Raw genomic sequence first — 26,999 nt, 5'->3', positions numbered from 1 at the left:
AGAAATTGAAAAAAGCATCAGTAACACACACATCAGCTTACTTGTCCATACTCTGGAAGATGTGTACAATGTTATTCTTGACTTCTAACTCAAAGTCAAACGACCGATGAGTTCCAGTGCCGCCGCGCGAGAAATTGACGGCGACCACCTCATCGAAGCGCACGTGCAGCGCGGGCTTGTGCACGAAGATGAAGCCCTTCTCCAGCGGGAATAGCATGCCATGGTTGGCCTTGTAGCTGCAGCTGATGCACTGCCCGCCGCGCTGACTGCACACGTTCAAACACGCACACAAACCAAACAAACACACACACACACGCGCATGCACAAACAAACAAACATACACACACACGCATGCACACACAAACAAACGTACGCCCACACGCAAACCGACATATCTATTAGAGCAGTTTGATTCTGACCATTCAAGCATGGACTCTCCGAGACAGCACATCAATTATCATGACAACACGTAGTCTGCAACTCAACGGGCGGAAACGTCCAACATGATGTACTGAATAAGCAGAAATATTCGTCTGGTATTTAATTTCTTCTTTTCGTCCAAGGAGCTTTTGGACTAAATTAAATGCCGGACTATTGTCGATTTGTCCAGCTTTTCAATACACTCTTATTATCCATGGACGAAATTTACAACCGGACGAATTCCCTTTCTTTGGAGATGGACGAAATTATTGACCGACGAAATGTTCTGCCTGTACAGTATGTGGTGCGTCCAGTACGTCTGCAGATCTCAAGCACCAGTACAACTCCTTACAGGGTTCTAGCCAAAGGGGGGGGGGGGGAAAGGGACGCAGAAAAAAAAGGGGACGCAGCGACCCCCTACTCATTTTCCGATTTTCGTGTTTCCATGCAATTCAAAGAAAATGCAGTCGAAAGTCACTACTAGATGGTTCATAAAGGCACATTTGTCTCGGGTGAAGTCGGGGATTCGCCCCATACGTTGCATTTAGCGTGGCAAGACAATATAGGAAAGTGGAAAAAATGGGATACGGCGTAAGTGCTTCCCATGCCCCCCCCCCCCCTACTATTTTGACCTGGCTAGAAGTAGAACCCTGTGACAATATTAGACTATGTTAAGATGCTGCAGATCACACATACTACAAGTAGTACTTGAGTACAATTTGCACCACAGCAGGCTGACAAACAGGGGGAAAGAACACACGCAAAAGACAGGACAACGCGTGCCAAGATCATTACCTTCGGTAATTGCCAGGCACGACGATCTTCTTTGAAGCGACCGCCTTCATGACGCGGCTCAGCACCTCGTAAATAGGCCCATTCATCTGCTGAGTCAGCTTACCCTGGTACTGCTTCTCCAGCTCTTCTCTACAAAACGTAGAAAAAAAAGGACATACGGAAACGATTTAAGAGTAACTCTCCACCACTGTAACTAGATACTATATACAGTCAGAAAGTGCAACAACTAGGGACAAAACTGACAGAGTAGTGAGACATTCGACAGCCTGACACCTAGCTTCAACATCCTTTTCCTTTCTACATTTATTATTGGCTCAATAACCGAGTCTCTACAAAACGCATGAAAACACGCATGTACAAACACAAACACAGACACAGTGTCATATTGAGTCTTGTTGCTTGCTCCGTATCCAGGACGTAAAACAAGCTCTGTCAAAACGTCTCCAGCTGAGTCACATGGACAGGTGGGGCGAAGAAGCCCCCATGCCGACATGTGCATGCCATCCATGTGTACACAGCAATAGACAAAACACACACACACACACACACACACACACACACACACACACATGCCCATCGCGGAAGCGATGATAACGAACCGCTATGTTAGACATAACAACTTGTGCTGGGATTACACCATTCAACAGCTTGCAAGGCAAATGTGTGTATGTCGGAGTATGTGGTGTGGTGTGTGTGTCGAAAAAGACAAGAATGAAAAATAGGGATTCACACACCACCACCACCACCACCACCACCACCACCACCACCACCACCACGATACTATCACACGGAATACACATGCCTACAATAGTGCACTGCCAATGTATCACTGCACAAGTGCACTGACTTACGTGCTGCAGTGGCAGTGCAGTCAGGGTAGAGTAAACCAATACTAGTACTACAGTAAAACCTGGTTCAAGTGACCACCCCACGGCGCAAGCAAAAGCGGTCGTTAAAGCCAGGTGGTCTTTAGAACCAGGTCTCACAGTGCGCTAAACCCAGAGGACGCTTACACCAGGGTTTACTATAGTATGCTCTGTGTGCTTGTTGCCGTGCATCTTGTTGCCGTGCATCGTGATTGGCGTATAAGCTCATGGCCACATCTACACTCATCTGATGCCCCTTTTGAATCAGATAAGCCCATGGGCCTGTCCGCGGAATTCTTTGGTTGCTGTATGGAGAGGCACCACGTGCACTGGTTTGCCACTAAATACAACGTATCTACAATGTTGTCATTAAACATGACCTCTGTGTGAAACAGAAGTATGGCGGTACTAACAGCAATTGACGGTACACAACAAAAGCAATGCCACATTGCACGCATGATAAGAACAGGCACAGCGGCAGACTCACTCTGACAATGCCACCTCTGCTTCCATCGACTCTTCCTTGTTGAGGATGAGAATCAGAAAAGGGTAGCGCGTCTGGCCCTGCCTCATGGGAGGGTCCATAGCCACCTAGGCAAGAAACACGCATGCACACACACACAACAGTGGGAGGAGGAGATATTAGAGAACGACCGAGACAAATACGAATCACAGTCATGCCTTAGTGCAAACGCTGCAGTACTACCTGGAGCAAGTGTCACTTTCCTGTTGGTCGATCGCCCATGATACAGTGTGAACTCGAAGACACAACAGCCTTTCCCTCCTTTGCTGCTCCGATAATTACTCAACCCTATATTACTAGAATACATGATCCTCACACAAGACAAGATGCTTAAACAGCAGGCAGGCAGGCATCTGCAGAAACTCACCACAAAGTACATTTGTCGCATGTCGTTGTGAGGCAAGAGGAAGAGTCGCACGATGGACTGAAAGGGAACGGTGAAGTCGTACGACTTGCCATGCAGGAAGAGAAACCCTGGGTATACTTTCACTGTGTAGCGTCCACTATATCGGCAATGGCAGAGGGAAACGTGGGAAAAGGCAATGCAAAGCACAACAACAACTGAGCAACTAAATAAAGAGAAGGACTTTGTAGATTGCACACGACAACAGATTCACAAGGGCTGCCAATAACCCAAACTTTGCATACCATACTTTCTCTAATGAAAGCCCGGGCTACTTATTAGTTCAAGGACCACCTGCGCTAGAATTAGGGACTATGCTTTTATCTTTCAATGCTCCACTATCAGCCAACTTCCGTATCTAAACGTACAAAGAGAGAGAGAGAGAGAGGAACTGACCATATGAAGAATTTTCTAAAACCTACCTTGAAGTAAACTCAAAGAGATATTGTCAAGACTAATGTTTCACAATAACATAGCCACCAAAAAGGAAATACATGTAGATCAATAACGTGCATGACACAATGTACTCAAGTACTCCTATTTTACATTCAGTTAATGTACTGCTGAATAGTCCGGCAAATGTGACCCACGATACTACTAGAGATTGTACTCTTATTACTTCTCAAAAACCCTTGCCGGGTCACTACTATAGACCGGGCTTTATCAGAGAAACCGGTAACTACTAGTACATCTAGTGTCAACAAATACAATTATAAACAAACATAATACATGAATGTAGATACCGCCAAAACCCGAAGAAAAACAACAAATGTGCATACACGCATACACACGCATATACACACACGTGCGCGCGCATGCACACACACACACACACACACACACACACACACACACCGCACTGAAAACGGCCAGCAGTGGCTTACCGAGGCACCAAGCATGACATTTCGTCAAACGTAATGAGCGCATCGCCAGACACACGAAGAATGTCGGCATGCGACGTGATTTTGGTGTGGAATTCCTGAGCCAGAAAATAAGCAACGGATATGGCAAACGAAGCAGGAATTGCACTACTGTAGAGGGAAATAGTGTCAGCATGATAGCTATTACCAGGGCTACTTCGAAAACAATACAACCGACAATGCAAGGGGGAAGACGGCTAGTTAAACATATGAACAAGCAGGTAGTAGCCGTCTTTGGGCTGACGGCGGGAAAACACGATTATACACCGCATGCATGGGGTCCGCACGCACAACCAACACAGTACAGAGGTTCTGCATTTAGAATTTCCGAATATTTTCCGACTCGACTGCTTCTTTCCGTTCAATTATTTTCCCGAAAGTTCTACTGCTCCGCCGACTCTCGAAGCCAGAACTGCCGAAAAATATTCCGAAATTCAAAACGCAGAACCTCCCTGCCATCTGAGCAAGGTTTCACTAGTTTAAAGAATCCGCAACTTGATGCACCATGTCAGTGTGCACTGCGGTACTCGCCACTGTAGTTAGCGAATTAAGAATACAGTACAGGTGAATTCCTGATAATTCGAACCTCAAAATGCCAGGAAAAAACTTCTAATTATCCAAACATGAACCCACAACTCAATATGTATGTCAAAATGCTCCCATAGTCACGCAGAGTTGCGCTATGGACCTTAGACACAAATTTTACGGACGCTGAACTGACTGGCACAGCCTGCTCATGCAAACTGAGCTGACCAGTACAGTGTACAGTGAACTTCGAATTACACTTTGCTAACTTCGAATTATCAGCACAAATCCCACACATTTTCTATGTGAGTGGAATCTGTGGGACTTCTAAGTAACCGTACATGTCCAGTTCGAGGTTCGAATTATCAGAATTTTTTATGTGGGAATCGTATTGATAGAAATCGGTCCTGGAAAAACTTCTAATTAAGCGGTATGTTCGAATTAAGCCATATTCGAATTATCAGGATTCCACCTGTACCAGTTCTACAGTCTGGGTGGGTGGGTAACAATGCACACCTTAGCAGCAGAGAAAGCATGGACGTCACCTCACCACTGAGTCAAGACCCTCACATCCTGGGCCTTTCAAACTCTCCTCTGGATGGCGTGGCACCCCAGGATCGAATGGACACGCGCACAAAAAAACTCCAATCCAGGCTATCTGAATGCCTCGATAATGTGAGCCCAGAAGTCCTAGCGTTTTGCACACCACATTGCTGACCTGGCACCCCCCCCCCCCTTTCTCCCCATTGGCTGTTGCCTGGCAACACTCAGGTCATGTAAACTGTCTTGTAGTCACATGATATACCCCCAACTTAGCGTGCAATGGTATTGTACCTTGGCTGCGTCTTTGTCATCGGCGATGCCATCACCGACAGCGGACGCGAGGGACGGTGGCACGTAGAATCTCATTTCAGAGAGCTGAACGTCCGCTTCGTCGTTCGGATGGAACTCCAAGTGTACCTCGTTCTTGGTGATGGACGTCTGGCACACACTCTCCAGGGGCAACTCAAACGATGGCTTGTCGTCGATGACAAACTTCAACGATGAGCCTGCAGGTACATGCAAGCAGGGCCCCAAGCAAACAGGCAATGACATCATGCACGTACGTCACTATGGAAAACTGACCTACACACCTATCATCACCTAACATACAGTAGTACTATGATGGCGCACTATAGTCTGGTATGTGACCCTGTGGCATTGCCCATGCCTCCCACAACGCAGTACACGCACAACCCTACGGAACAACCGAGCTGCCAAGCTGGACAAGCAATGGAACGCATCCATGCTGAGTAAGAGAAGATGGGATTACTCATCACTCAATGGCTCTATGTTCTGTCATCATATGCATTGTTCAAATATCAGCAATTTTAGCACCATACACCTGTAGTGCAGGAAACAATCAAATATCGAGATTCTGTGAAGAGACTGCAGAGTGCAAACACACACAGCAACACCGAGAAAAAGCATGATTAAGCCACGCTGGCACGATGCCGTACCGCAAAAGTCGGTTTTCCCATAGCTAAGGCCGCGAACAGACCGCTCCACTTCGCTCCACGGCAGCTTGTACCATTTGCTAATCTTGCCTTGTAACCGCTGGCTTTCCTGGGAAAGAAATACAGAATGAAAAAAACAAAAACAAAGAACACCGCATGCACAGAAGACACACGGGCACAGATGCAAACACAGATACACACACAGAAACACACACGCACACACACAAACACGCACGCCTATCACGTCAGTCTCCAGAAAACAAGAATAAGAAACAGAAACCCGTAGTGTGTGCAAACAAGACCAAAGCCCAAATCCCCGACACCGACACGGTCTACTATAGTCTATCATACGGTGGAATCAAGTGAAATCCGATCTCATGAATAAACCAGAATTGCATTCATTGCACAGGCCAGTGCTTATAATGCTAGGGTTACTTATTCCCCGGAGTTGCTATATTATTGGCAAGATCGGACTTTATGCGCTACTCCTGTGTTTCTATTTGCCTGCGTGGCACAATCAATGTACGAAAATTTACACATGAGAGTGGGTTGGCATAACTGTCATGCCACAAAGCGGAGAAGTTACTACTGGCCGTGTGTGCACGCAATGCACACACACACACACACGCACACACACGCACGCACACACACACACACACACACGCACGCACGCACACACACACATGGGACAGCGAGTCACGTACGGTCTCTTTGAAGCCCTGTAGCCGAGTGCAGGAGCCGGACTTGGCGACCAGTGACAGCTCCCAGCCCTTCGGCGCACGCGTCCAGTTGACTGACTCAAGCCCATCTGGGCTGAACTGTTCAATCTTGCCACTTCGGCTGGCCTTGAATGTGATCTTCTCTGGCTGCATGCGAAGACGGCCGTGGTTCTGGATATAAAACACGGAAAGACGGGGTACAATGACGTTAACAGGCCGACTCAAATTCCAGGGGGCCTTGGTCACCTTAGACTGGTTTTCCAGAAATATTTAATCTGATACTATACCCATGAAACTCTCATCCATGTGCACTTTATATTAGGGGGGGGGGGGGGGGGGGGGTTCCTGCAAAAGGTCCTCACAAACGGATCCCTTTCGTAGGATTTTTATTCTTCCATTTGTAGACTTGGAAAAAAACTATGAAAGTTATGAAATGAACATACTGCAAAGAGAATGAAGTAGTTCACGGTAGCAGAAGATATAGCTACCACAGCAGCAAGGCGGGAGGCGGCAAAATGGTGCGAAGCATAGCACGTCACCAAGGGAAAACAAGCAGTGTACTATAGATTCACACGTTACGAAGAGGAAGAAGAGGAGCAAGGTGTGACTTAAATAAAAAATAAAATAAAAAGCAAGGTGTGACTATAAGTGTATAACCAAGTACAGCGGTGTAATGTTCTGCTTCTGCCTGCAAGGTTCAGCTGCTGAGTGTGAATATACACCGATTCTAACGCTTTCAAACAGCGATCAGAACACCCACATGAATCTACAGACTACTGCAAGTGAATGCAAAACAATAAAACAAAACCAATTAGCAGTAACTTCAGGACTGGGCACATGTCCTAAAAGTGCAAGGGATAAATGATCAACCTTGCGAGTTTGAGTTGAAGCGTGCAGACTCACAACAAAATGACAAAGGAATAGAAAGCAAAGAAAAATAACAAAACTACAAAAAAAGAGCGGTTCTGCACTACGTAAAGTTGAGCAACTTTACGCGAGTGGGCAGGAAAAGCCATGAATTCGCGAGTTTGCACTCCACTGACGGAAAGTTGTCTAGGTAGAGTAGGTAAGTAGGGCTCCATAAGCGGCTTGGGGTACAAATTGATGACTCTCTCTCTCTCCCTGGGTCGTACACTGTCGCGTTTGGTGTTGCCAAGGGTAGGTATGTGATTTGAAAACTCCTTCTGGCGAAACACGGATCTGCATGCAGTCTACGTAAGACTTTCCGTAGACCGACTACGTTTTTTTACCAACGTAACTACTAATTACATTATGTGGAACCTCTCCATTGTCTCTGCTTTACAATACGCAGTCCTAATAAAGGACTTGTACACTATTTTCCGATGCGAACAGCAAAGCATGTATTCGCTATATCCGGGATCGTTGTACATGTCCTGAACTGCTTTTACTACAATGTACATGTATGCTGCAAATTCACAGCATTCTCAAGCATCGTTCACTTGAATCAGTTTCATCCTCATTCACGTCAAAGACGTGTCCATATATGTATACGGAACAGGTAACCTCACTAACGTAAAAGCTGCTACACTGTACTGTGTACATACAGTGGCCATCCTAGGCATGTGCAACATCCACAGGCACAGCGGAAATAGCACTCCATTTCAAAATAGACATTTCATTGAAAAATTGTGAGAAGCATCTGAGATTCGGCATCAATTCCGCACAGTCAGCCACTACCAGGAAGTCAGGGTGTACCATTATGTCTTCTATGTAGCAATGTACTCACCAAAGCTCCTTTGCTGACTATGTACAGGTCAGAGAACTCCAGTAAACCATCGTTAGAGGCCATTGTGTTACGACAAATAATTGTACGGAGAAAACGATTGTAAGAAATGTACTTCCCAAGAGCTAGAGTGCAGGTGCTCTAATAGACTCTTAGTCTAAGAACGAATCGCCTTTTCTAGCAGAGCATTACCCCACAGCTTCTACCTGGCTCGGCAAAGCGGTGATGGGGAGATCGAGAGCAATACGAAACAAATGAATTTCAAAAGAGATTTTTATCTTCATTCACATGCATGATCGATTCTCGACTCGTAGATCTACTCTGGAAAGTCTCGATCTCGTGCATGCACGACATGCACCACATCACGCGATGTTCAACTCAAAGTGCAAATGGCGGGAAAATTAATATTGCTTGCTCGGTCCGGGGGCGCCCCGGGACCGGGGGGTAGGGAGCCCCACGTGCATGCAGGGCCGGCTCCCTGGTTTGCAATTATTTGGTCCGTGAAAATGCCCCCCCTCCCCCACACACACCTGGCGAATAGGTACTTTTTGGTGACAGTCTGAAACAGGAAACCAAGAGTACTCGTACTGAGTATAAGCCCCTGGCCTAGCCTAGCGCCTGGGAGGCTATAATTATTACAGTCAGACCTCGCTTATCCGGTCCTCTTTTATCCGGATCCCTCGCCATCCGGAAGAAAATTGTTGGTTGCCGATTTACAGCATATTATTATTATTATTATTATTAACTTTTATTTTACTAGGGTGTTTCCCACAGACCTATGGTCTTCTATATGCCATGCATACATACAGTATGTGTGTTCGATTATCCGGTTCCCTCGCCTATCCGGATATTTTTGTCGAAAACGGATGTGTGCGGTTATGCGAGGTCTGACTGTTATTATTTTTTTTTTTTCTGTGTGATAAAGCCTCTTGTACGGGCAAAAGCAACACAATGATGAGAAACCAGGGTATGATAGGAAGATAATATTAAAAACAGTACACAGGTGTGGAAAATATGTCTCCGGAATGGCGAGAGTCACACTAAAACACAAATGGTTTTAGATCCGGCTTTCAACCACTGCCAGCTCCCTGAGCTCGTTAGCTGGACGATGGTATGCCGACCGAGATCCACGGACAATTATACTCTTGATAAAACCATTATACATGTAATACTCTTGATAAAACTATGAGTAACAAAGCGTTTGTATTGAATTGCTGGCTTTGCCCACCACCACTGCACCGGCATCAAGCACTTGTATCAGCGTGATGAGGATTTTGGACACCACGTGCACTACACATAGTGACATACCCCACATGTAGGCCAGAATGTAATACAAATCAGGGAGTCGTAAAAAAACAATATTTTACGACTCCCATGGCCCAGTCCCTGGTGTACAATGTAGGCCGAACGAAAGAGAAAGAGTCACGTTACAGCAATACCGAATGATGTGCAGCATACTTGAGGGGTTAATCCTAGCGAAGGCCAGGAAGTATTAGTTACATGAACACATCCCTGGTTGAGACCGTGTTGCGCTTCACTGTGAAACGTGGCTTGGGGAATAAGCTGACAAACACTCCCAGGCTCTGAGTCCCTCTCTCAGATCCTCCCATAACAGCAAACAACAGTGGCAATATTGGACGTGACAAACTTGACAGACAAGATACACTTATAGTACACGGAAATCAAATCGCTAATGATGATGATAATGATGATCATGATGATCATGATGGCAAACACGGCATGACGGACAGGCAAGCACAGCAAAAAGCAATGAAAATACGCTCTCTGCACATGCGCTCTCTGAAAACGAACAGAGAGAGAGAGAGAAAAAAGGCCTATGGGTGGCTCAGAAAAGAGGACAGGTGACTGAACACCGAGTCTCTGTTGGTGTGGCTAAACCAAAGTCTACTTACAAGAAAAGAAGCAGGTGCTGTACGCGAGTGGTGTGAGAAAGCAGGAAGCGAAACAGAGCATCAAATGAGTGATATTTGGGTTAGTAAAAACGGGCGATGCAATGAAGGTGCTATGGAGCTGAAGCCGAGGCTAGATAACGCAAAAACAGCCACATTCAAGTCCCATGTTTGTCTACAAATTTGGAGGGAATGCCGAATGTCAAGTTCCCCGTCTGAGTTCAGCAATAAATAACTTTGATGTAAGAAAAAGATACCTCAAGCTCGTTGACAAGGACAACATGGAAACAAAAGCCAGGATTAGGAGAGAGAGAACACTCAAGTAAAGAAAATACTAGTACCCAGATAGGAACAATGGAAAAGTACAAGATGTGCACGCACACAGGCCGCACACATCAACCCAGGTAAGATAAAAGAAAAGAAGAAGAAGAAGAAGAAGAAGAAGAAGAAGAAGAAAAATCGGTCGAAATATCCCAAAGACGTTCAACGGCATCAGTTATGCAGGTGAGTTGAAGCCTGGTGTCATCTGCACAAAGCCGAGGAAGTGCAAGCATTCATTGCATGCCCACACCCTTGTTTCAATGGTTGTGTGCGAGTAGGGGGATAAAGGAGATAGGTTCAAGTACTCTATATCGCTCCGCACACTACCTTCCTCACACACACACACACACACACACACACACACACACTATCTTGATCGTGTGCAGATCGGCAAGGGGTCCGCAACGACCCCTGCGAAACAACAATAATTACGCTCATACGGGGGAGCCCGGGGCATACGTTACGCTGGGTCAGAGTAGTCCGCTCCAAACTCGGTTAACATTCTGTGGATTTCCGCAAACGTCGGTCTATCCTCCGGCTCCTGCAACACATAAAACAAGCGCACAGAGGTGTTCATATTTTTAAGAAGGGCATTCAGAGTCAACAAACAAACACCATGCAGCATGTAAAACTCAGCACACCGAACTAAAGGACAGCATGCTTGAACGAAGCGAGTTCTTCCGCATTTTAAAACTCAGCAGGAGCATGCGAAGCGTTCACACCCGTATTCTACCAGGGAGGCACGGGTATGTAAAAATGAGCTGGTGTCACCGTGCCAAGGAAATTGCAAAGCCAAGCGTGTGAACAGACTTCCTGGTCTTAACGCATGCTGGATAATCGTTTTCTCTTCTTCTTTTTTTCACCTTGCCATGGACATACGCACATGACACCAGCATGCTTGGTTACATATCAGAGAGTTAGCGGAATCTGGAATGTCACGTTCCAAACAAACACAACTCCAGCCTATAGGTTCACAATGGCAAATGTTCTGCAGCACGTGCCAAACCCCTGATTGTCGAGGAACTTTCAGTGGCTATCTAGGCGGCAAGGCTTGACACAACTCATGCAGCCTTACTCGTACACTGTGGAATTTTTAAATTTGACACAACAGTTACAAAGCTCAGTAGGCAGCTGCCCAGGGTGTGACAGGTTGAGAAAAGTACTTTGAGGCACAAGAAAGGCAACTGGATAATCGAGCACAGACTAAAGAGCTAACCTGCTGCCAGGTCTTTTTCACAACCTCGAATAAAACTCCCGGACAGTTTGGCGGACGTTCCAGTCGGTAGCCCTTCAGTATTTCATCCACAACCTGCGTGTTGGAGAAGGACGGGTAGGGCGTCATGCCACCCGTGTATAGCTCCCATATGAGTACACCTGTCATAACAAATACACACGCGTACGTGCACACGTACGTGCACACACACACACACACACACACACACACACACACACACACACACACACACACACCTCAGACATACCCATCGCGGAAGCGATGATAGCGAACAGCTATGTTAGACATAGCAAACACACACACACACACACACACACCACCACCACCACCACCACCACCACATACATTGGTCATGCATACACACAAAGCAAAAAGGTCATGATTAGTGCGAACTGGACAGCTTTCTGTATCAACCAGGCTTACATCCTACCTAGCACATGGTCAGCAATTGAAAAATTGTACATGCACACACCATAAAGTACCGTTGATCTGCCCCCTCATTATTTTCAGCCCCCTGTCGAATTTCTACCTGTGAAGCAAGGGCGTATACAATGAAATACGATGATGAACCGACGCATGTACTGCTGTACACAATACGAGCGAGTGCAGGATGAAAATGTGCACAATCCAGCACGCCAGGTCTGATCTTCTGCTTTGGTGTACATCATACTGCACTTGAACGACTTGATCTAATTCCCGCCCGTTGCCGAAAACCAGCTGGGAGGGGATCAACGGTACTTTACGGTACAAGCATGCACACGCACGCACACACACACACACTTTTACTTGTTGCTCACTGCCAAAACTGGTCACGTGGCTCTCCCTGGGAGAGGGGAGAGAGACTCAAAAGGAATCTTGGAAAGATGACTCAATTTGCTATTGAGCCACCCAACGGCCGACACCCCATGAAATCCCCCAAACTCTGGGTGGACTTGAAAATGGTCTCACTTATGGGCTCACCACACCTCAGTAAGTGGGTGAGGACAAGGTGCAGAAAAAGGATTGGCGGCGTCAGGGTATCCGTCCTGGGATCCAACTGCAGTTACCCCTGCACCCCAGTGAAGGTAATACTTGCCACTAGTGTGGGTAGCTAAACACACACACACACACACGCACACAAGCACTAAGCCGGTATCCATCATGCAAAACGTACACATGCGCACACACACACACGAGCACACGCCACCCATCGCCTTACCAAATGCCCATACGTCAGATTTACTACTGAACTTGGCATAGGATATCACCTCTGGCGAGGCCCACTTGATCGGGAACTTAGTGCCTTCAGACGCGGTGTACTCATCATCCATTACATGCCTGAACAAAGGAAACAGAACATCAAATACACACACACGCACACAGTTGTGGCAAGCACGATGCTATTCCTGCCCCGGAAACGTGATACCCAAGCCACTCACTGGCATGGCACCTACAAACACCAGAGACGCCACGAATAGATCTCACACGGGACTCGGAACACGCACTTGAGCAGCGTTTGGCTTGCACTAGCTGCACAGACCAACTGCCTGCTTGGACGGAGAGGTTATGCAACTGGCAGCATACCGTGCGCTTTGTACCAGGGAGTAGTGAAATACACTCACTGCTGTGTACCGAGTGGCAAGTCAGCGCTTGTGGTGCCACTCACCAAAAACACATCAAACAAAGATGCAATCACACCACCTTTATAAGAGAAACGAAGGGTCTCAACTTATGTGCATGCAGAACATTACAGTCAGACCTCGCTTAGCCGCACACATCTGTTTTCCACAAAAAAATATCCGGATAGGCGAGGGAACCGGATAATCGAACACACATACTGCATGTATGCATGCCATATGCTGTAAATCGGTAACCAACGATTTTCTTCCGGATGGTGAGGGATCCGGGTAAAAGAGGACCGGATAAGCGAGGTCTGACTGTACTGTGCTGGGGAACAAAGTAACCTGTGATGACAAGCCTATGGTGGTCTGACATACTGCATGTTCAGACAGGAGCCCACTACCAAGTACCTCCTAGATCGTACTGTAATGGAGTCGTGGGTTTCATGCTGGACATCAGCTTGGTTTGTTTTCACAACAAAAATTATTCACTTCGGAAAACAAAACGGATCACTGCAGAAAAGCACTGTTCCCGACTGAATGAGATGCAATCATGATCTCGCTCGTTGCTTGGTTTTTCACACGTGTATTAATCTAGGTTAGCAGTTTGTTCATGGTGTGACTTATGCCAATGTGCAGCATACCTTGCAAGACCAAAGTCACCAACTTTCACCTGCATGCGGTCCTTCACGAGGCAATTTCTTGCCGCCTGAACACACAAAGAGAGAATGGCGAATGAGAATTACTTCACAGTGACAAGGATATTGACAACAGCTAACATTTACAATAGGATGGTAATAAAAAAAGAGGATATGAATGCGCCATTTGCTACGATTGATGATGTAATCGAATTTGCCATAATGATGAAGTGACAAACAGCCCATTAGTATTACTCATGATCAGGACCCGAAGAAATTGCCAATCGGCAAAGTAGCTCTCAAGGTCGCAAAGGCTTCTGACTTTTACTGTTGAAATTGTACAGGAACTATTCATCATACTACAGTGCTTGTATCCAGTATGCCTAAGTTTGAAAAAGCAGCAGTACCTCCTGGAATACTACTACTGCAAAGCATGTACATGACTGTAATTATAACCATGACGAGTAGAAAATGTAACGAATATCTGTTGTACAGGTGGAATCCTGATAATTCGAATATGGCTTAATTCGAACATACTGCTTAATTAGAAGTTTTTCCTGGACCGATTTCTATCAACACGATTCCCACATAAACATTTCTGATAATTCGAACCTCGAACTGGACATGTCCGGTTAATTAGAAGTCCCACAGATTCCACTTACATAGAAAATGTGTGGGATTTGTGCTGATAATTCGAAGTTAGCAAAGTGTAATTCGAAGTTCACTGTACACTGTACTGGTCATTTCAGTTTGCATGAGCAGGCTGTGCTGGTCAGTTCAGTGTCCGTACAATTTGTGTCTAAGGTCCATAGCGCAACTCTGCGTGACCATAAGAGCATTTTGACATACATATTGAGTTGTGGGTTCATGTTTGGATAATTAGAATGTCCGGATAATTAGAAGTTTTTTCCTGGCATTTTGAGGTTTGAATTATCAGGATTTCACCTGTACATGGTCATTGTTGCCGTACGCATACTATGATACACACACACACATACTAGTACATGCACTCCCATACACACCCACATACATGCACTCCCATACACACCCACATACATGCACTCCCACACACACCCACTCATGCATGTATTCCCTGCAATGCTTCGTGCATGACCTTGCGATTGGGATTCTGATAGCACCCCCTGTACTCAACACGCTAGGCGCAGAGCCTTTCGACACAGTTACCTGACAATAGCCACAGGCATAGAACTCCGAGTAGCAACTCGCTCTTTGTAGTGAATTTGTGTCTGTCATGTGTGCAAAGTGAGTTGCGTAACGAGTCACTGACTACACAGAGGCAGTGTGCTGCTCCCAATCTCTTTCATTGCTGTCTGACGACCGGTTCTTTTAAAAACTCTGAGTAACAACAAGGAAGCCCTACTTTTCTTTGTGTACCTCTGGAGTCGCTGACTAACGGCCCATCGGGATAGAGCGCTCCAGGACTCGTAACACAGGCCGGATGAGCAAGGTAAGCAGGCACGTCAAGATGGCTACTACTACCAGGCGCATAGCCTGCATGGGGCACGTGCATCCCCCTAAAATTGCGACCTTGGCTCAGCATGCACATATTGACCATGGATGACATGCACCAGCCATCCTACATATGCGTCCGTGCACCCCTCCCCCCCCCTCCCCTTAAATAGGGGGACCAGCTATGTTCCTGCACTACTCACCAGGTCCCGGTGAATAAAGCGGTGGTCTTCGAGGAACTGCATAGCGCTGGCCACTTGAATGCACATATCAATCAGAATGCCGGGCCGCTCCAGAATTTGCTTGTTCTTACGCAAGAAGTCCAGCAAGCAGCCTAAAAGACAACACAAGCAACAGCAGCAGAACCATCACCGGTTTGGCATCCGCACAAGCTGGGAATACATTGGAGAAAGCATAGAGGTGCAGATGTGTACGCTGACCTCTAATAGCCACTTACAAATACCATGAAGTACCACGAGAGTGCACCACTACCTGCACACGTTCGTGGCTGTGTTTAAAAGAGGGGTGGATGAGTGAGTGCTGCTTGGGTGTCATAACACATTATATTGTGTCTCTAGGTACAAACATCACCAGACAATGCTTGTTGTACAGTCAATCCGCACTTATTGCACCTCGAGTGGCAGTGAGCTGGAGCGAGGCCATGTATAACCCAGCAAACTCAGGCTTTTTCATGCACATCTGGCTGCCCCCATCCCCCACTGGATGAGTACACCAGACATCAACTGACAGAGCATACCATTTTCCATGAGTTCCGTGATGATCAGAATAGGCTTCTGCACTGTCACCACACCGTATAGCTGCACTAAATTGGGATGCTGGAAGTTCCTACAATGGTAGAGGTGGGAAAAGACAGAACAGAAAAGACGGCAGTGCCGAGGGATTGAGATACAAAGTACATGTACTACGATGCTGGAGGCTAAAAAATGGCAGCTTCAGCGGCCATAAGTGCAAGAGAGAGAGAGAGAGAGAGAGAGAGAGAGAGAGAGAGAGAGAGAGAGAGAGAGAGAGAGAGAGAGAGAGAGAGAGAGAGAGAGAGAGAGAGAGTACATAACAAAAAACCATGTCGTGAAACTCGGTACATGTATATAGTTTCTGATCAACGGACTTCATCGTTTACAGCAGCTTCAATTAGTCGTCAAACATAACTATTTCTCAGTGACACACTGCACTTATGGTGTTTTGTCAACAAGACTCGACTCCACTAGATGTCCAGGCACAGACTTTTTTTTGCAAAACATAGGTCAGGCAGCTGCCGGACCTGCCGTACCTGTTTCTACACCCCTGCAATGTGCAGGTGCTCCGTATACCGGTATGTTCTGGATGCACTGAACCCCCCCACGCACACACACATACACACCCACACTTACACACGGGCAGACATAGACACATACGTGACCCTCACAGAAGTAGCAACAGCTGCTGAAATAGTGCTTGATACGCTGAGCGCAGAGCATTTCACACATGGAAGGCGAAAGACCACCCGAGTTGTCTTTCGCCTCTCATGTGTGTCATGTGTGTGATGATCCTCTATAGCTAGATACTTACTTCATAACCTTAGCTTCCTCAATGAAGTCATCCTCATCCATCGTACCCTCTCTCATCATTTTGATCGCCACGTCCGTCTTTCCCTTATATTTGCCTTCTACGACACGACCAAACTGCCCACTGCCCAGCTCGCGTCCAAACGTTAAATCGCCCGGGTTGATTTCCCACTTGTCCCGCGTGGGCGGCTCCATGGGATTGTCCTGGCGCGGTGGTCGTCGTAACCGTGTCACGAGGCCTCCGCCGTTGAGCGAGTGGTACTCGACGAGCTCCGGAATCGTCTCAAAGTGATGGTTGTCAGAGATGAAGTAGAAGTTGCTGTCGTCTTGACGAATGTGATAGTGCCGCACCGCGTCGCCGTGGAGCAGAGATAGAGTGTACATGCCGCCCTTGCTTGAGTTGCGGATCAGAAAGCACCCCTCCTTGCCGTCGTCCCGCAGGATGTTCTCGGCACGCTGGCGCGACAGGTCCGAGTAAAACCAGGGCTCGCTGGTGATGCCAATGCGTCGCACGTAGTTGCTGGGAATGAATCCGACGACTGCGCTCGAGTTCTCGGCATGCCACCAGTGCTCACGGCGGTCGTCAAAGACAGTGAACCGCTGGCCCTGAACCGTGTAAAACAAAGCAAGAGAACAGCAGCATGGTGAAGGAACTGTCTTTCTTACACACACACACACGCACACAAACACGCAAACACACACAGGTCAATTGTGTGCGAAACGTTCGCATGAAGTGGCACGTGAACGGATGCTTTTGTTGCGTATTTTCGTTCTACAAAACCTCTCTATTCACACAAATAAAAGTTTGTTTTACATTGACCAGCCAGCACTGCTCTTTCCATGTACAGCCAGCACTGCTCTTTCCATGTACAGCCAGCACTGCTCTTTCCATGTACAGCCAGCACTGCTCTTTCCATGTACAGCCAGCACTGCTCTTTCCATGTACAGCCAGCACTGCTCTTTCCATGTACAGCCAGCACTGCTCTTTCCATGTACAGCCAGCACTGCTCTTTCCATGTACAGCCAGCACTGCTCTTTCCATGTACAGACCACCTTGGTACTTTAAAGAAGAGCCTATTCGCGTGCATGCTCAGTCTGGCAATTGGACTGAGTGATCACGAAGCGTTCCTCGCAAGAAACGTACTGTGCGAACAGTGTACAACAGATACCTTCATGTCCGCTTTTCATCTAACAAATCAAGTGAGAATGCATCACAGATTGACAGTGATAAGCAATGACCTAACATGAGTTGTTTCGTCCGAGTGAAAGAAGTTTTGAACATCCCTTGCACAAAGCGTTTCATATCTATCAGCCATACACACTTTCCTTCACTTTGGCAGACTCCGCTAGTGCACTGCAGCCACTAGTAGTAGACCCACTACACAGACTGTAGTTACTACGTAGGTACACACATCACATAACCATTTCCGCATGCACACTCCGTCACTCTTGGATACCACTGATGTCAACTTAGTGGACATGAGCGAGCCACGGTTCATGCTTACCTTGGCCAAGGCTAAGTCGCCGGGCTGAGGAGTTGAATAGTTGTAAATAGCGATGACATCGAACGGCTTGATTCCATCAACAAGGTTTTTATGACCCTGGAGGTGACAGGACACACGTACATTTTTTAATACACAGCAATACCCCCCCCCCTCTCTCTCTCTCTCTCTCCCTCTCTTTCTCTCTCTCTCTCTCTCTAGACATAGACAACACACAGACACATGCATGGCCTACAGTAGCACCAATACATATTGCTTATTGCTCATATCACTGACTGTACACATACTCATGGATGTAGCAGGAGAGGACATCACTGTTTTACAAGCCAACACAATTGCTATGTCAGCAACATACAGTATAGTACTCACCACGTATGTTCCGCTGCGAATCAGCTTTTCCTCGGGCGGTAGCAAGCAAGAAGTTGCTGGTGCTACCTTTGTCACGCTGTTGGTGTTGGTGTTGATGGTAGGTGTCGCCGTCATCGATGTCGTTGGTGTCATTGTCGTCGACGTCGTTGATTTCTGGCGACTGGCGAACGTGGCCTTGCAGCCTAGTGAGTGGCGGCTACCGTGGTGGCAGCATGTCCACTTGTTGCTGGCAAAGATTCCAGGATGGAAGAAGCTCAGCAGGCCAGCGTTATTGGCAGTTGCTGTGCGCGCAGTGTGTGTGAGAGAGAGAGAGAGAGAGAGAGAGAAAGAAAGAGAGAGAGGGAGAGAGAGAGGGAGAGAGAGAGAGAGGTGGGAGAGAGCATACCAAAGTAAAATCGCCATTTGCAGCCCACATATGAGAGGCCTGCACGGGGAGTCGTCGAGTTCCTAGGTCAAATAGCATGTCTTCTCCCCCAGCACAAATACACTGTCTGCTTCCTAGTGTGCACATGTGGACAACTGTAAAAGCTCGAACTTGGCAATAGCTTGCTCGCACGCCTGATGACATTCCGACAAACGCCCAGCAACTACTTCAAAGTGGAGCAGTTTTGCTCCTGAAAGTATCAACATATCACTTTCATGCACTGCCTTATCCTGTAGCAACTGTGTTCTCCCTGATTCTCAAATCATTCCGAAAAAGAATTAGAATTGTTGAAAGACGTGTCAGTGTCATGTCTTTCTCCTGCTGCGCGGCTGAGCTATCTGATGCTGAATTGGCTGTGTCTAGTTGAGAAAGACGTACGTGCAAAAGGGATAGATTGTGCAGCTCGTGTCCACTTAGTACCTCAGGACAGCAAAGACCTACCTTTGCGTAGAATTGCAAGCCACTCATCTAACTCCGAGCTTGTGGATGCAATGATGTAGAGTACGAACTCCTCATAGATAACCTGTCCACGCCATGTAAACAGCAGCAACAACATCAGCAGAAGCAGCAATGACATCTCTAAGTTCATGGTCCCATTGTACTTCAGAATACAATTTTGAAGAAAGTTTAGCGTGACTCAGTGGTGAATACAAGTTTTACACAACTGGCTTCTCCACCACCTACTGTAACTTGTGCTGGGATTGCACCATTCAATGGCTTGCAAGGCTGAAGAATTGACCGCCACTATTCAGCCTGGTCTACACCACACAGCTATGAAGTGGCTTTTTCTGGCCAGTGAATCCCTACTTTTTGGTCTTTTTATTTTTTTCTACACACACACATCACACCACATACTCCGGCATGCACTGGCTGTTGGTAACCACCTAGGAGAATGAAAGAAAAGTCAGGAAGAGTCTGAGAAAGAGAAGAAAGACGTGTGTGACCATAATCGTCGGGAATCGAACCCGCAACCTATCGATTGGAAATCGCTGCACATACCACTGCACCATATGGGACACACACACACGCACACGCACACACACACACACACTTCCCCTCAAACCGCACGACTCAACTACAGCAACCTCCATCTTCCACCTGAATTTGTAGTCACTCTGGACTAATTTCTATTTCCTTTCAGACTCCCTGCAAGGATCCAGAGGATTCATCCTTCTGTCTTTTACAATCATGAAGTACCATCACCGCCACCACCACCACCACCACCACCGTTGCCACCACCGATATAAACACATTGTGAATGAACAAACCTGGAATGAGAATTTCTTGTTGAATGCTTCTTGATCAACTTTCTCCACAGCCTTGATGTCTTTCAGCTGAATGGTGCCTTTCGCCTTTCCTCGTTTCTGTTTACAAGAAGAAGAAGAAAGCACATGCATATGTTCATACATATCTCAGACAAGCCCACTACCCAAGCCAAGGATATCGCAGGGGCTGATGTAAGGGGGGGGGGGGGAGGGGGTGCAACCCTCAAATACGTTACCCTACGTGTAGTATGCATGCTCAGCATTTGCACAGTACCCACACATCCCACGGATAGCAAGCATGCTGCATAGTGGACACTGGGGGAACTCTGCAAGATTCTGGATCAGGCTCCGGATGGTGCGAGACTTGGTGAACATAGAAACAGGGGTTGTCCCATTCAACAACTTGGAATGCCGAGGCAACAATCTCTCATGCCTGCTACCGTACTTCCCTGCACAGAATTGCATGTGCTTACATGTATATGCGAAGTGGCTGTTGTTTGGCAGAATCAAGAGGCGATTCTGACTCGCATATAAGCACGTGCATATACACACACATGCTTGGCTCGAAATTGTTAACAGATGCGTTGACCTCATGCAATGAGTGATATGTGAACTGTCATTATTATTATTATTATTATTGTAAAATAGAAAAGGACATATGGATACGAGTTTAGAGTAACTCTCCACCACTGTAACATGATACTATATACAGTCAGAAAGTGCAATAACTAGGCACAAAACTGACAGAGTACTGAGACATTCGACGTCCTGACACCTAACTTTAACACATCTCCGTAGCGCTAACCGACAGCCTTCCAACTTGGAAGGTTCAAGGTTATGGAAAAGACCAAAGAGGGGAAGGCAAGCGCAACGAGTTTGGCTTTCGGCTTGTACAATTCGTTTTCGCAAAGCTTCCCTTTCTTTACTTATCTTTGATATTTATGACCCACCCAAGTTGGGTGGTGTGCTGCTTTGCTGCTTCGAATTGTAGTTAGACCGCTTTGTCAAATATCGTACTGGTCTCGTCATCGTCCAGTAACAATCGACATTCTTTGTTCCGTTGGGACTGTAGCTTTTGCTCATTTTCGTTGCGCTTGCCTTCCCCTCTTTGGTCTTTTCCATAACCTTGAACCTTCCAAGTTGGAAGGCTGTCGGTTAGCGCTACGGAGATGTGTTAAAGTTAGGTGTCAGGACGTCGAATGTCTCAGTACTCTGTCAGTTTTGTGCCTAGTTATTGCACTTTCTGACTGTATATAGTATCATGTTACAGTGATGGAGAGTTACTCTAAACTCGTATCCATATGTCCTTTTCTATTTTACATTTATTTATGGCTCAACATCCGAGTTTCAAATTATTATTATTATTATTATTATATACGTGTAGTATGGATGCACTGCGGCGCAGAAAATGCATATGGCCTTTTTAGGGGTGCAAAGGCCAGTTTTCATGCACTTTTATGTCTGCTGGTACGATCTGCATGTCCTTCCAGACTTGTGTGAAAAGTAGGGGTGAAACAATTATACCGAATATTCGAAAACTCGTTTGGATTTTTCAAATATAATGGTACTCGGAATAAATCAGAGTACTCGCTCATACGTGGTACATGCATTTACCACAGAAGTCTGCAGTTTCAGAGCAGCAATCAGCAGATATTGATGTGCAGACTGTGTGATGAACATTTGTACACGAGTAGAGAGAGCCCAAATGACCCACCAACCAATACACCCGAGAAAAGAACTGCCAATCGATTCAATCAGGGTTGTATCATGTGATTTTTAAGGCGGTTGGTGTGCGATTTTTAGGATATCAAGAATACTCGAATACTCGAATATTCGATCGGAGAAAATCAGAGTACTCGAACTCGGGATCTCAGTGCCAACTTTCACCCCTAGTGAAAAGTGACCCCGGCCTCAATTCATAATATCGATGTCATTGTGTCAACTGGTGAATTGTATAAAAAAATATATATAAAAAACTGCCCAGTGCCACCAGAAGTTGAGCGATCGAATTAGTTCATATCTTAGTTCGGACGCGTGCTTACAAGCACCGCAGAAAGTACCGTACTTGTTTTCGACCAGAACACCTCCCTGTGTCTCTTTGTCTGTCTCTGCCTGTCTGGGTTCCCCTTTGTCTCTCTGTCAATTCAAGCCACTGCGCAGGTCTAGCATAGCAAACAATGTCTGCATTGGCGCACTGCACAGGCCACAAACCATTCGGTTGGATAGAAGCGACAAGTATAATACCGTAAAGTACCGCGAGAGCGCCCCACCACCTCGTCCTTACATGGTCGTATTGTGGAGGTGGTCTCCTGTGTGTAGGTGGTCTCCTGTGTGTAGGTGGTCTCCTGTGTGTAGGTGGTCTCCTGTGTGTAGGTGGTCTCCTGTGTGTAGGTGGTCTCCTGTGTGTAGGTGGTCTCCTGTGTGTAGGTGGTCTCCTGTGTGTAGGTGGTCTCCTGTGTGTAGGTGGTCTCCCGTGTGGAGGTGGTCTCCTGTGTGTAGGTGGTCTCCTGTGTGTAGGTGGTCTCCTGTGTGTAGGTGGTCTCCTGTGTGTAGGTGGTCCCCTGTGTGGAGGTAGTCTCCTGTGTGGAGGTGGTCTCCTGTGTGGAGGTGGTCTCCTGCGTGTAGGTGGTCTCCTGCGTGTAGGTGGTCTCCTGTGTGTAGGTGGTCTCCTGTGTGTAGGTGGTCTCCTGTGTGTAGGTGGTCTCCTGTGTGTAGGTGGTCTCCTGTGTATAGGTGGTCTCCTGTGTGTAGGTGGTCTCCTGTGTGGAGGTGGTCTCCTGTGTGTAGGTGGTCTCCTGTGTGTAGGTGGTCTCCTGTGTGTAGGTGGTCTCCTGTGTGTAGGTGGTCTCCTGTGTGTAGGTGGTCTCCTGTGTGTAGGTGGTCTCCTGTGTGTAGGTGGTCTCCTGTGTGTAGGTGGTCTCCTGTGTGTAGGTGGTCTCCTGTGTGTAGGTGGTCTCCTGTGTGTAGGTGGTCTCCTGTGTGTAGGTGGTCTCCTGTGTGTAGGTGGTCTCCTGTGTGTAGGTGGTCTCCTGTGTGGAGGTGGTCTCCTGTGTGGAGGTGGTCTCCTGTGTGTAGGTGGTCTCCTGTGTGTAGGTGGTCTCCTGTGTGTAGGTGGTCTCCTGTGTGTAGGTGGTCTCCTGTGTGTAGGTGGTCTCCTGTGTGTAGGTGGTCTCCTGTGTGTAGGTGGTCTCCTGTGTGTAGGTGGTCTCCTGTGTGGAGGTGGTCTCCTGTGTGGAGGTGGTCTCCTGTGTGGAGGTCATACTACATGAACCGTGTACACATTTTTGCACGTTGAGCAGTCAATCCGTACCTTCGAGCGGACACGAGCTCCATAAAAAAACGGCTAAGTGTAACCTTAGTACTAAGGTTCTCACGCCGTACAAACTTCATTACACTCTGCCATACGATTTTCCTTTCCCTGGCTGTAAAATCAAGGTGGGGCGCTCTCGCGAGACGGGGCGCTCTGGCAGTACTTTACGGTAATTAAATGTACTTTGGAATTGCTCATGTTACTAGTACCGTAGTGACGCACATAAAGGCCACATGCGCTTATGAGTGAGTTTTGCGGTTTTTTGCTATTTTTTGCGGGTCGTTTTGTCTCACACATAGGCGCATGCGCTTGAGTTGCACGTGTACCGGTACTTTGTATAATAATGCACATAGTGAAATACATGTACCGCAATGCACATTGAACTATGTGAACATGGTGTTTTTGTGGTGTCTGTGTGTCGCGGGATGGAGTGCATGTAGGTTCACCTATAAGCCTATGCGCCTATTTGTGAGGGTGCGCTTATGCCCGGGTATAGGCACATGTGCTTAAATGCGCGTCACTACGATATGTGACATCAAGGACATCAATGACAGGATATCTGTTCTCACCAGCGCATCCCTCATTCTAGCACTATTTGTTACTTTAAATGACAAGCAAGTCTAAATGCATGCTACACTGCTTGGTGCGCGGAAACCCCTAAATTTCGCAAATGCACTATTGGAAACCAGATGCATGTACAGGTACATGTATTAGCTATTCAGTTTTGGCTAAACTGGACCCCCCCCCCCCCCCCCTCTGTAGAGATCACTGGATTCGCCCACGGGACTGTAGGTGTGGAAGCCCGTTTTGAAGGTACACTGGCACATCCAACCCCCCAAGCTCTATTACAAGTGTCAGGTCCTCATTCTCGTACATCCTTGCACCAGCTGGCCTGCACCCCGTTTGACACCTTTTGTTCCGTTGACCTGGGTAGCTACTTGCGTGCCCATATTTGCAATAGATACCCAAGCCCTTTATCTAGCACTCTCTGTTTCTGTGTGTCTGTGTCTGTCTGTCTCTCTCTCTCTTGCCCTGTCTGTCTGTTTGTCTGCCTGTCTCTCTCTCTCTCTCTCTCTCTCTCTCTCTCTCTCTCTCTCTCTCTCTCTCTCTCTCTCTCTCTCTCTCTCTCTCTCTCTCTTGCCGGCCACCATGTAGGCTTTCGTTTCTCTGTCTCCCCTCGTCGTCTCCCCCAGCAAAGGCCGTCCTTTACCTACCTCTTCCGTGGCTCGCTTGTGTGTATGGAATCACCGGTATGGCTGTCTCTAAGTTTCAACATTGGCACCCGATGTGAGGCTCGAACCCACGGCCCTGCGATTGATAGTCTCATGCTCAAACGACTGGCGCAAGGATGTAAAGGAATGAGGACTTAACACAAGAAGCCTCGCCAAGAGCGAGTCTGTAATCTGCATTGTCCTCCCTGCCCTCTACAACGTGCTCAAGACTTTGTAGCTGCTACCAAACAACCTAGGGCAAGCACAATACTCAAAATTATGGGATAATGGTGCGTGAGAAATTCCAAACTTCAAAAGCTTGATTTGGAATTGGATTGAAATTTCGGAAATTCTCACGACGTGGAAAGTGTATGATGCCCGTCCAGTTCTTGCAATTAACTCATCGTGTTGTTGAGGCAATCAGCGGGCTATGTACTCTTGGCATGTGGCTATACACACTTAGTACCTACAGGCTACACTGGCTGTTGAAGACAAGCTAGGTAACACGCTTTCACTTACGATAAGAGAACCCTCGTAATAGGTGAAGTCTCGCGGCGTCAGGACGAAGATGCGCTCCTTGTAGTTGACCACGCCAATCTTCTTTTTGCCTTGCGACCTCTTGACCATGCGAGAGCACTTCAATTCCTCCTCCTCCATCTTGAGAACAAACCGTGCATCCTTTCAGAATTTTAGAATCTCCAGGTAGTCAGACGCATCATTGCGCGAGTATGCAAACCACAAAAGTCTCGGAGATCTTCCTATCTTCAGAAAATATTCCTATCGTTCTCCTATTCGTGAAAGTAAAACTGTTGGCTTCTTGTCTATCGGAGCAACAACAACAACCACCAGAAAATGTGTAGCTACACATTTACGGAAAACCCACTGCCATAGAGATCAAGAACAAAAAGGCAACAAAAAGACTCAGCCCGACGTACGTGGACACTTGCACACGAGACAAATGTGTGCAGAGCCAAGATCGGGGAATCGGAAAGACAGATAGCTAGCTGACAGTTGTACGTGGAAAGGTCGGCAAAGGCGTAGAACGCGTCGGTGGTCTTCCGAATACCGTACAGTGCATAGCATTTCCGCAACGTGAAGAGCTACTTTGTAGAGGTGAACGCAAAGATGCAAGGATGTCGGTGCTTGTCGACCAGAAAGCAGATCAGATCTGCAGATCGGTCGGCTTTCACGACTTCCTGTAGCTGTCTTGATCTTGCATTTGTGCACGAACATGTGCATGATCAAGCAGAGCAGACATGCATGCCCCTATATCTCTCATGCTATGGCCTAGCATGCGTCGATTCAAAGATCAGGACTCCTGTACTGCTGTGTGGCTGTTGCTGCAGCTTCGTAGAGTCTACCGCATGCGCCGGACAAGTCATAAGACCAAGAGTACATAACTTCATAAGAGTACAATCCATATAAAAATCGCTCTGTGAGCGGTTCTGAAAAACCTTTACTGGTACTGCCCCGTCGTAAAAGTAAGAAATTAGAACTGGCCCATTGTCCCCCCAAATGCGAACTGATCCACCTAAATCGCGAATGACGGGACCCGAACGCACCAGTAGCACGAGGTCGGGAGGGCACAGGATCACGGCAATTATCATAGGGTAACACCAGTAGTAGTAGTAGAATTTATTATTTTGATAGGGAAGCCTACCGCTAGTACAGTACATGGCCTATGGTCCGGACCAACGTCCCCATCTGCATCCACAGGTAGGAACCTCGTGCTACTGGTGCGTTCGGGTCCCGTCATTCGCGATTTAGGTGGATC

General features: G+C 47.1%; 2 protein-coding genes across 2 annotated transcripts in view; both read right to left on the bottom strand.

Annotated features, from left to right (window-relative positions):
- LOC135817351 (FACT complex subunit SSRP1-like) overlaps positions 1–8,704 on the bottom strand; it is a 19,545-nt gene extending 10,841 nt beyond the window's left edge. The window contains exons 1-9 of the mRNA XM_065330520.1: positions 8,415–8,704; positions 6,653–6,838; positions 5,952–6,057; positions 5,287–5,501; positions 3,892–3,986; positions 2,972–3,107; positions 2,569–2,672; positions 1,216–1,344; positions 42–266 (exon numbers count right to left, since the gene is read on the bottom strand). Of these exons, the coding sequence (XP_065186592.1) occupies positions 42–266; positions 1,216–1,344; positions 2,569–2,672; positions 2,972–3,107; positions 3,892–3,986; positions 5,287–5,501; positions 5,952–6,057; positions 6,653–6,838; positions 8,415–8,477 (1,259 nt within the window). The 5' untranslated portion in view covers positions 8,478–8,704. The remainder of the gene's footprint in view (positions 1–41; positions 267–1,215; positions 1,345–2,568; positions 2,673–2,971; positions 3,108–3,891; positions 3,987–5,286; positions 5,502–5,951; positions 6,058–6,652; positions 6,839–8,414) is intronic.
- Positions 8,705–10,284: 1,580 nt separating this feature from the next.
- Positions 10,285–26,211, bottom strand: LOC135817353 (tyrosine-protein kinase SRK2-like). Its single transcript, XM_065330521.1, has 12 exons — positions 25,745–26,211; positions 20,708–20,803; positions 19,881–19,962; positions 19,016–19,296; positions 18,650–18,745; positions 17,149–17,750; positions 16,340–16,428; positions 15,786–15,916; positions 14,119–14,183; positions 13,075–13,193; positions 11,859–12,016; positions 10,285–11,183 (listed from the first exon to the last, which is right to left on the bottom strand). The coding sequence occupies exons 1-12, from the start codon at positions 25,880–25,882 to the stop codon at positions 11,103–11,105; spliced, it is 1,938 nt and encodes a 645-aa protein (XP_065186593.1). The 5' UTR covers positions 25,883–26,211; the 3' UTR covers positions 10,285–11,102.
- Between the last annotated feature and the right edge of the window lie 788 nt (positions 26,212–26,999).

Source organism: Sycon ciliatum, chromosome 5 (assembly GCF_964019385.1).
Source record: "Sycon ciliatum chromosome 5, ocSycCili1.1, whole genome shotgun sequence".
NCBI classification, from domain to species: domain Eukaryota; kingdom Metazoa; phylum Porifera; class Calcarea; order Leucosolenida; family Sycettidae; genus Sycon; species Sycon ciliatum.
Note: the sequence above shows the minus strand (reverse complement) of the source record. Positions and strands in the feature narration are given on the sequence as shown.

What these genes read in the sequence shown, in the direction of transcription:
- LOC135817353 (XM_065330521.1), bottom strand. Translation starts at nt 25,882, where the DNA reads ATGGAGGAGGAGGAATTGAAGTGCTCTCGCATGGTCAAGAGGTCGCAA. An exon ending in GCTTGCAATTCTACGCAAAG is followed by an intron (nt 19,297 to 19,880) that starts GTAGGTCTTTGC and finishes CTGCGCGCACAG; the next exon opens with CAACTGCCAATAACGCTGGC. An exon ending in GGTGACTTTGGTCTTGCAAG is followed by an intron (nt 13,194 to 14,118) that starts GTATGCTGCACA and finishes TCCTTTGTTCAG; the next exon opens with GCATGTAATGGATGATGAGT.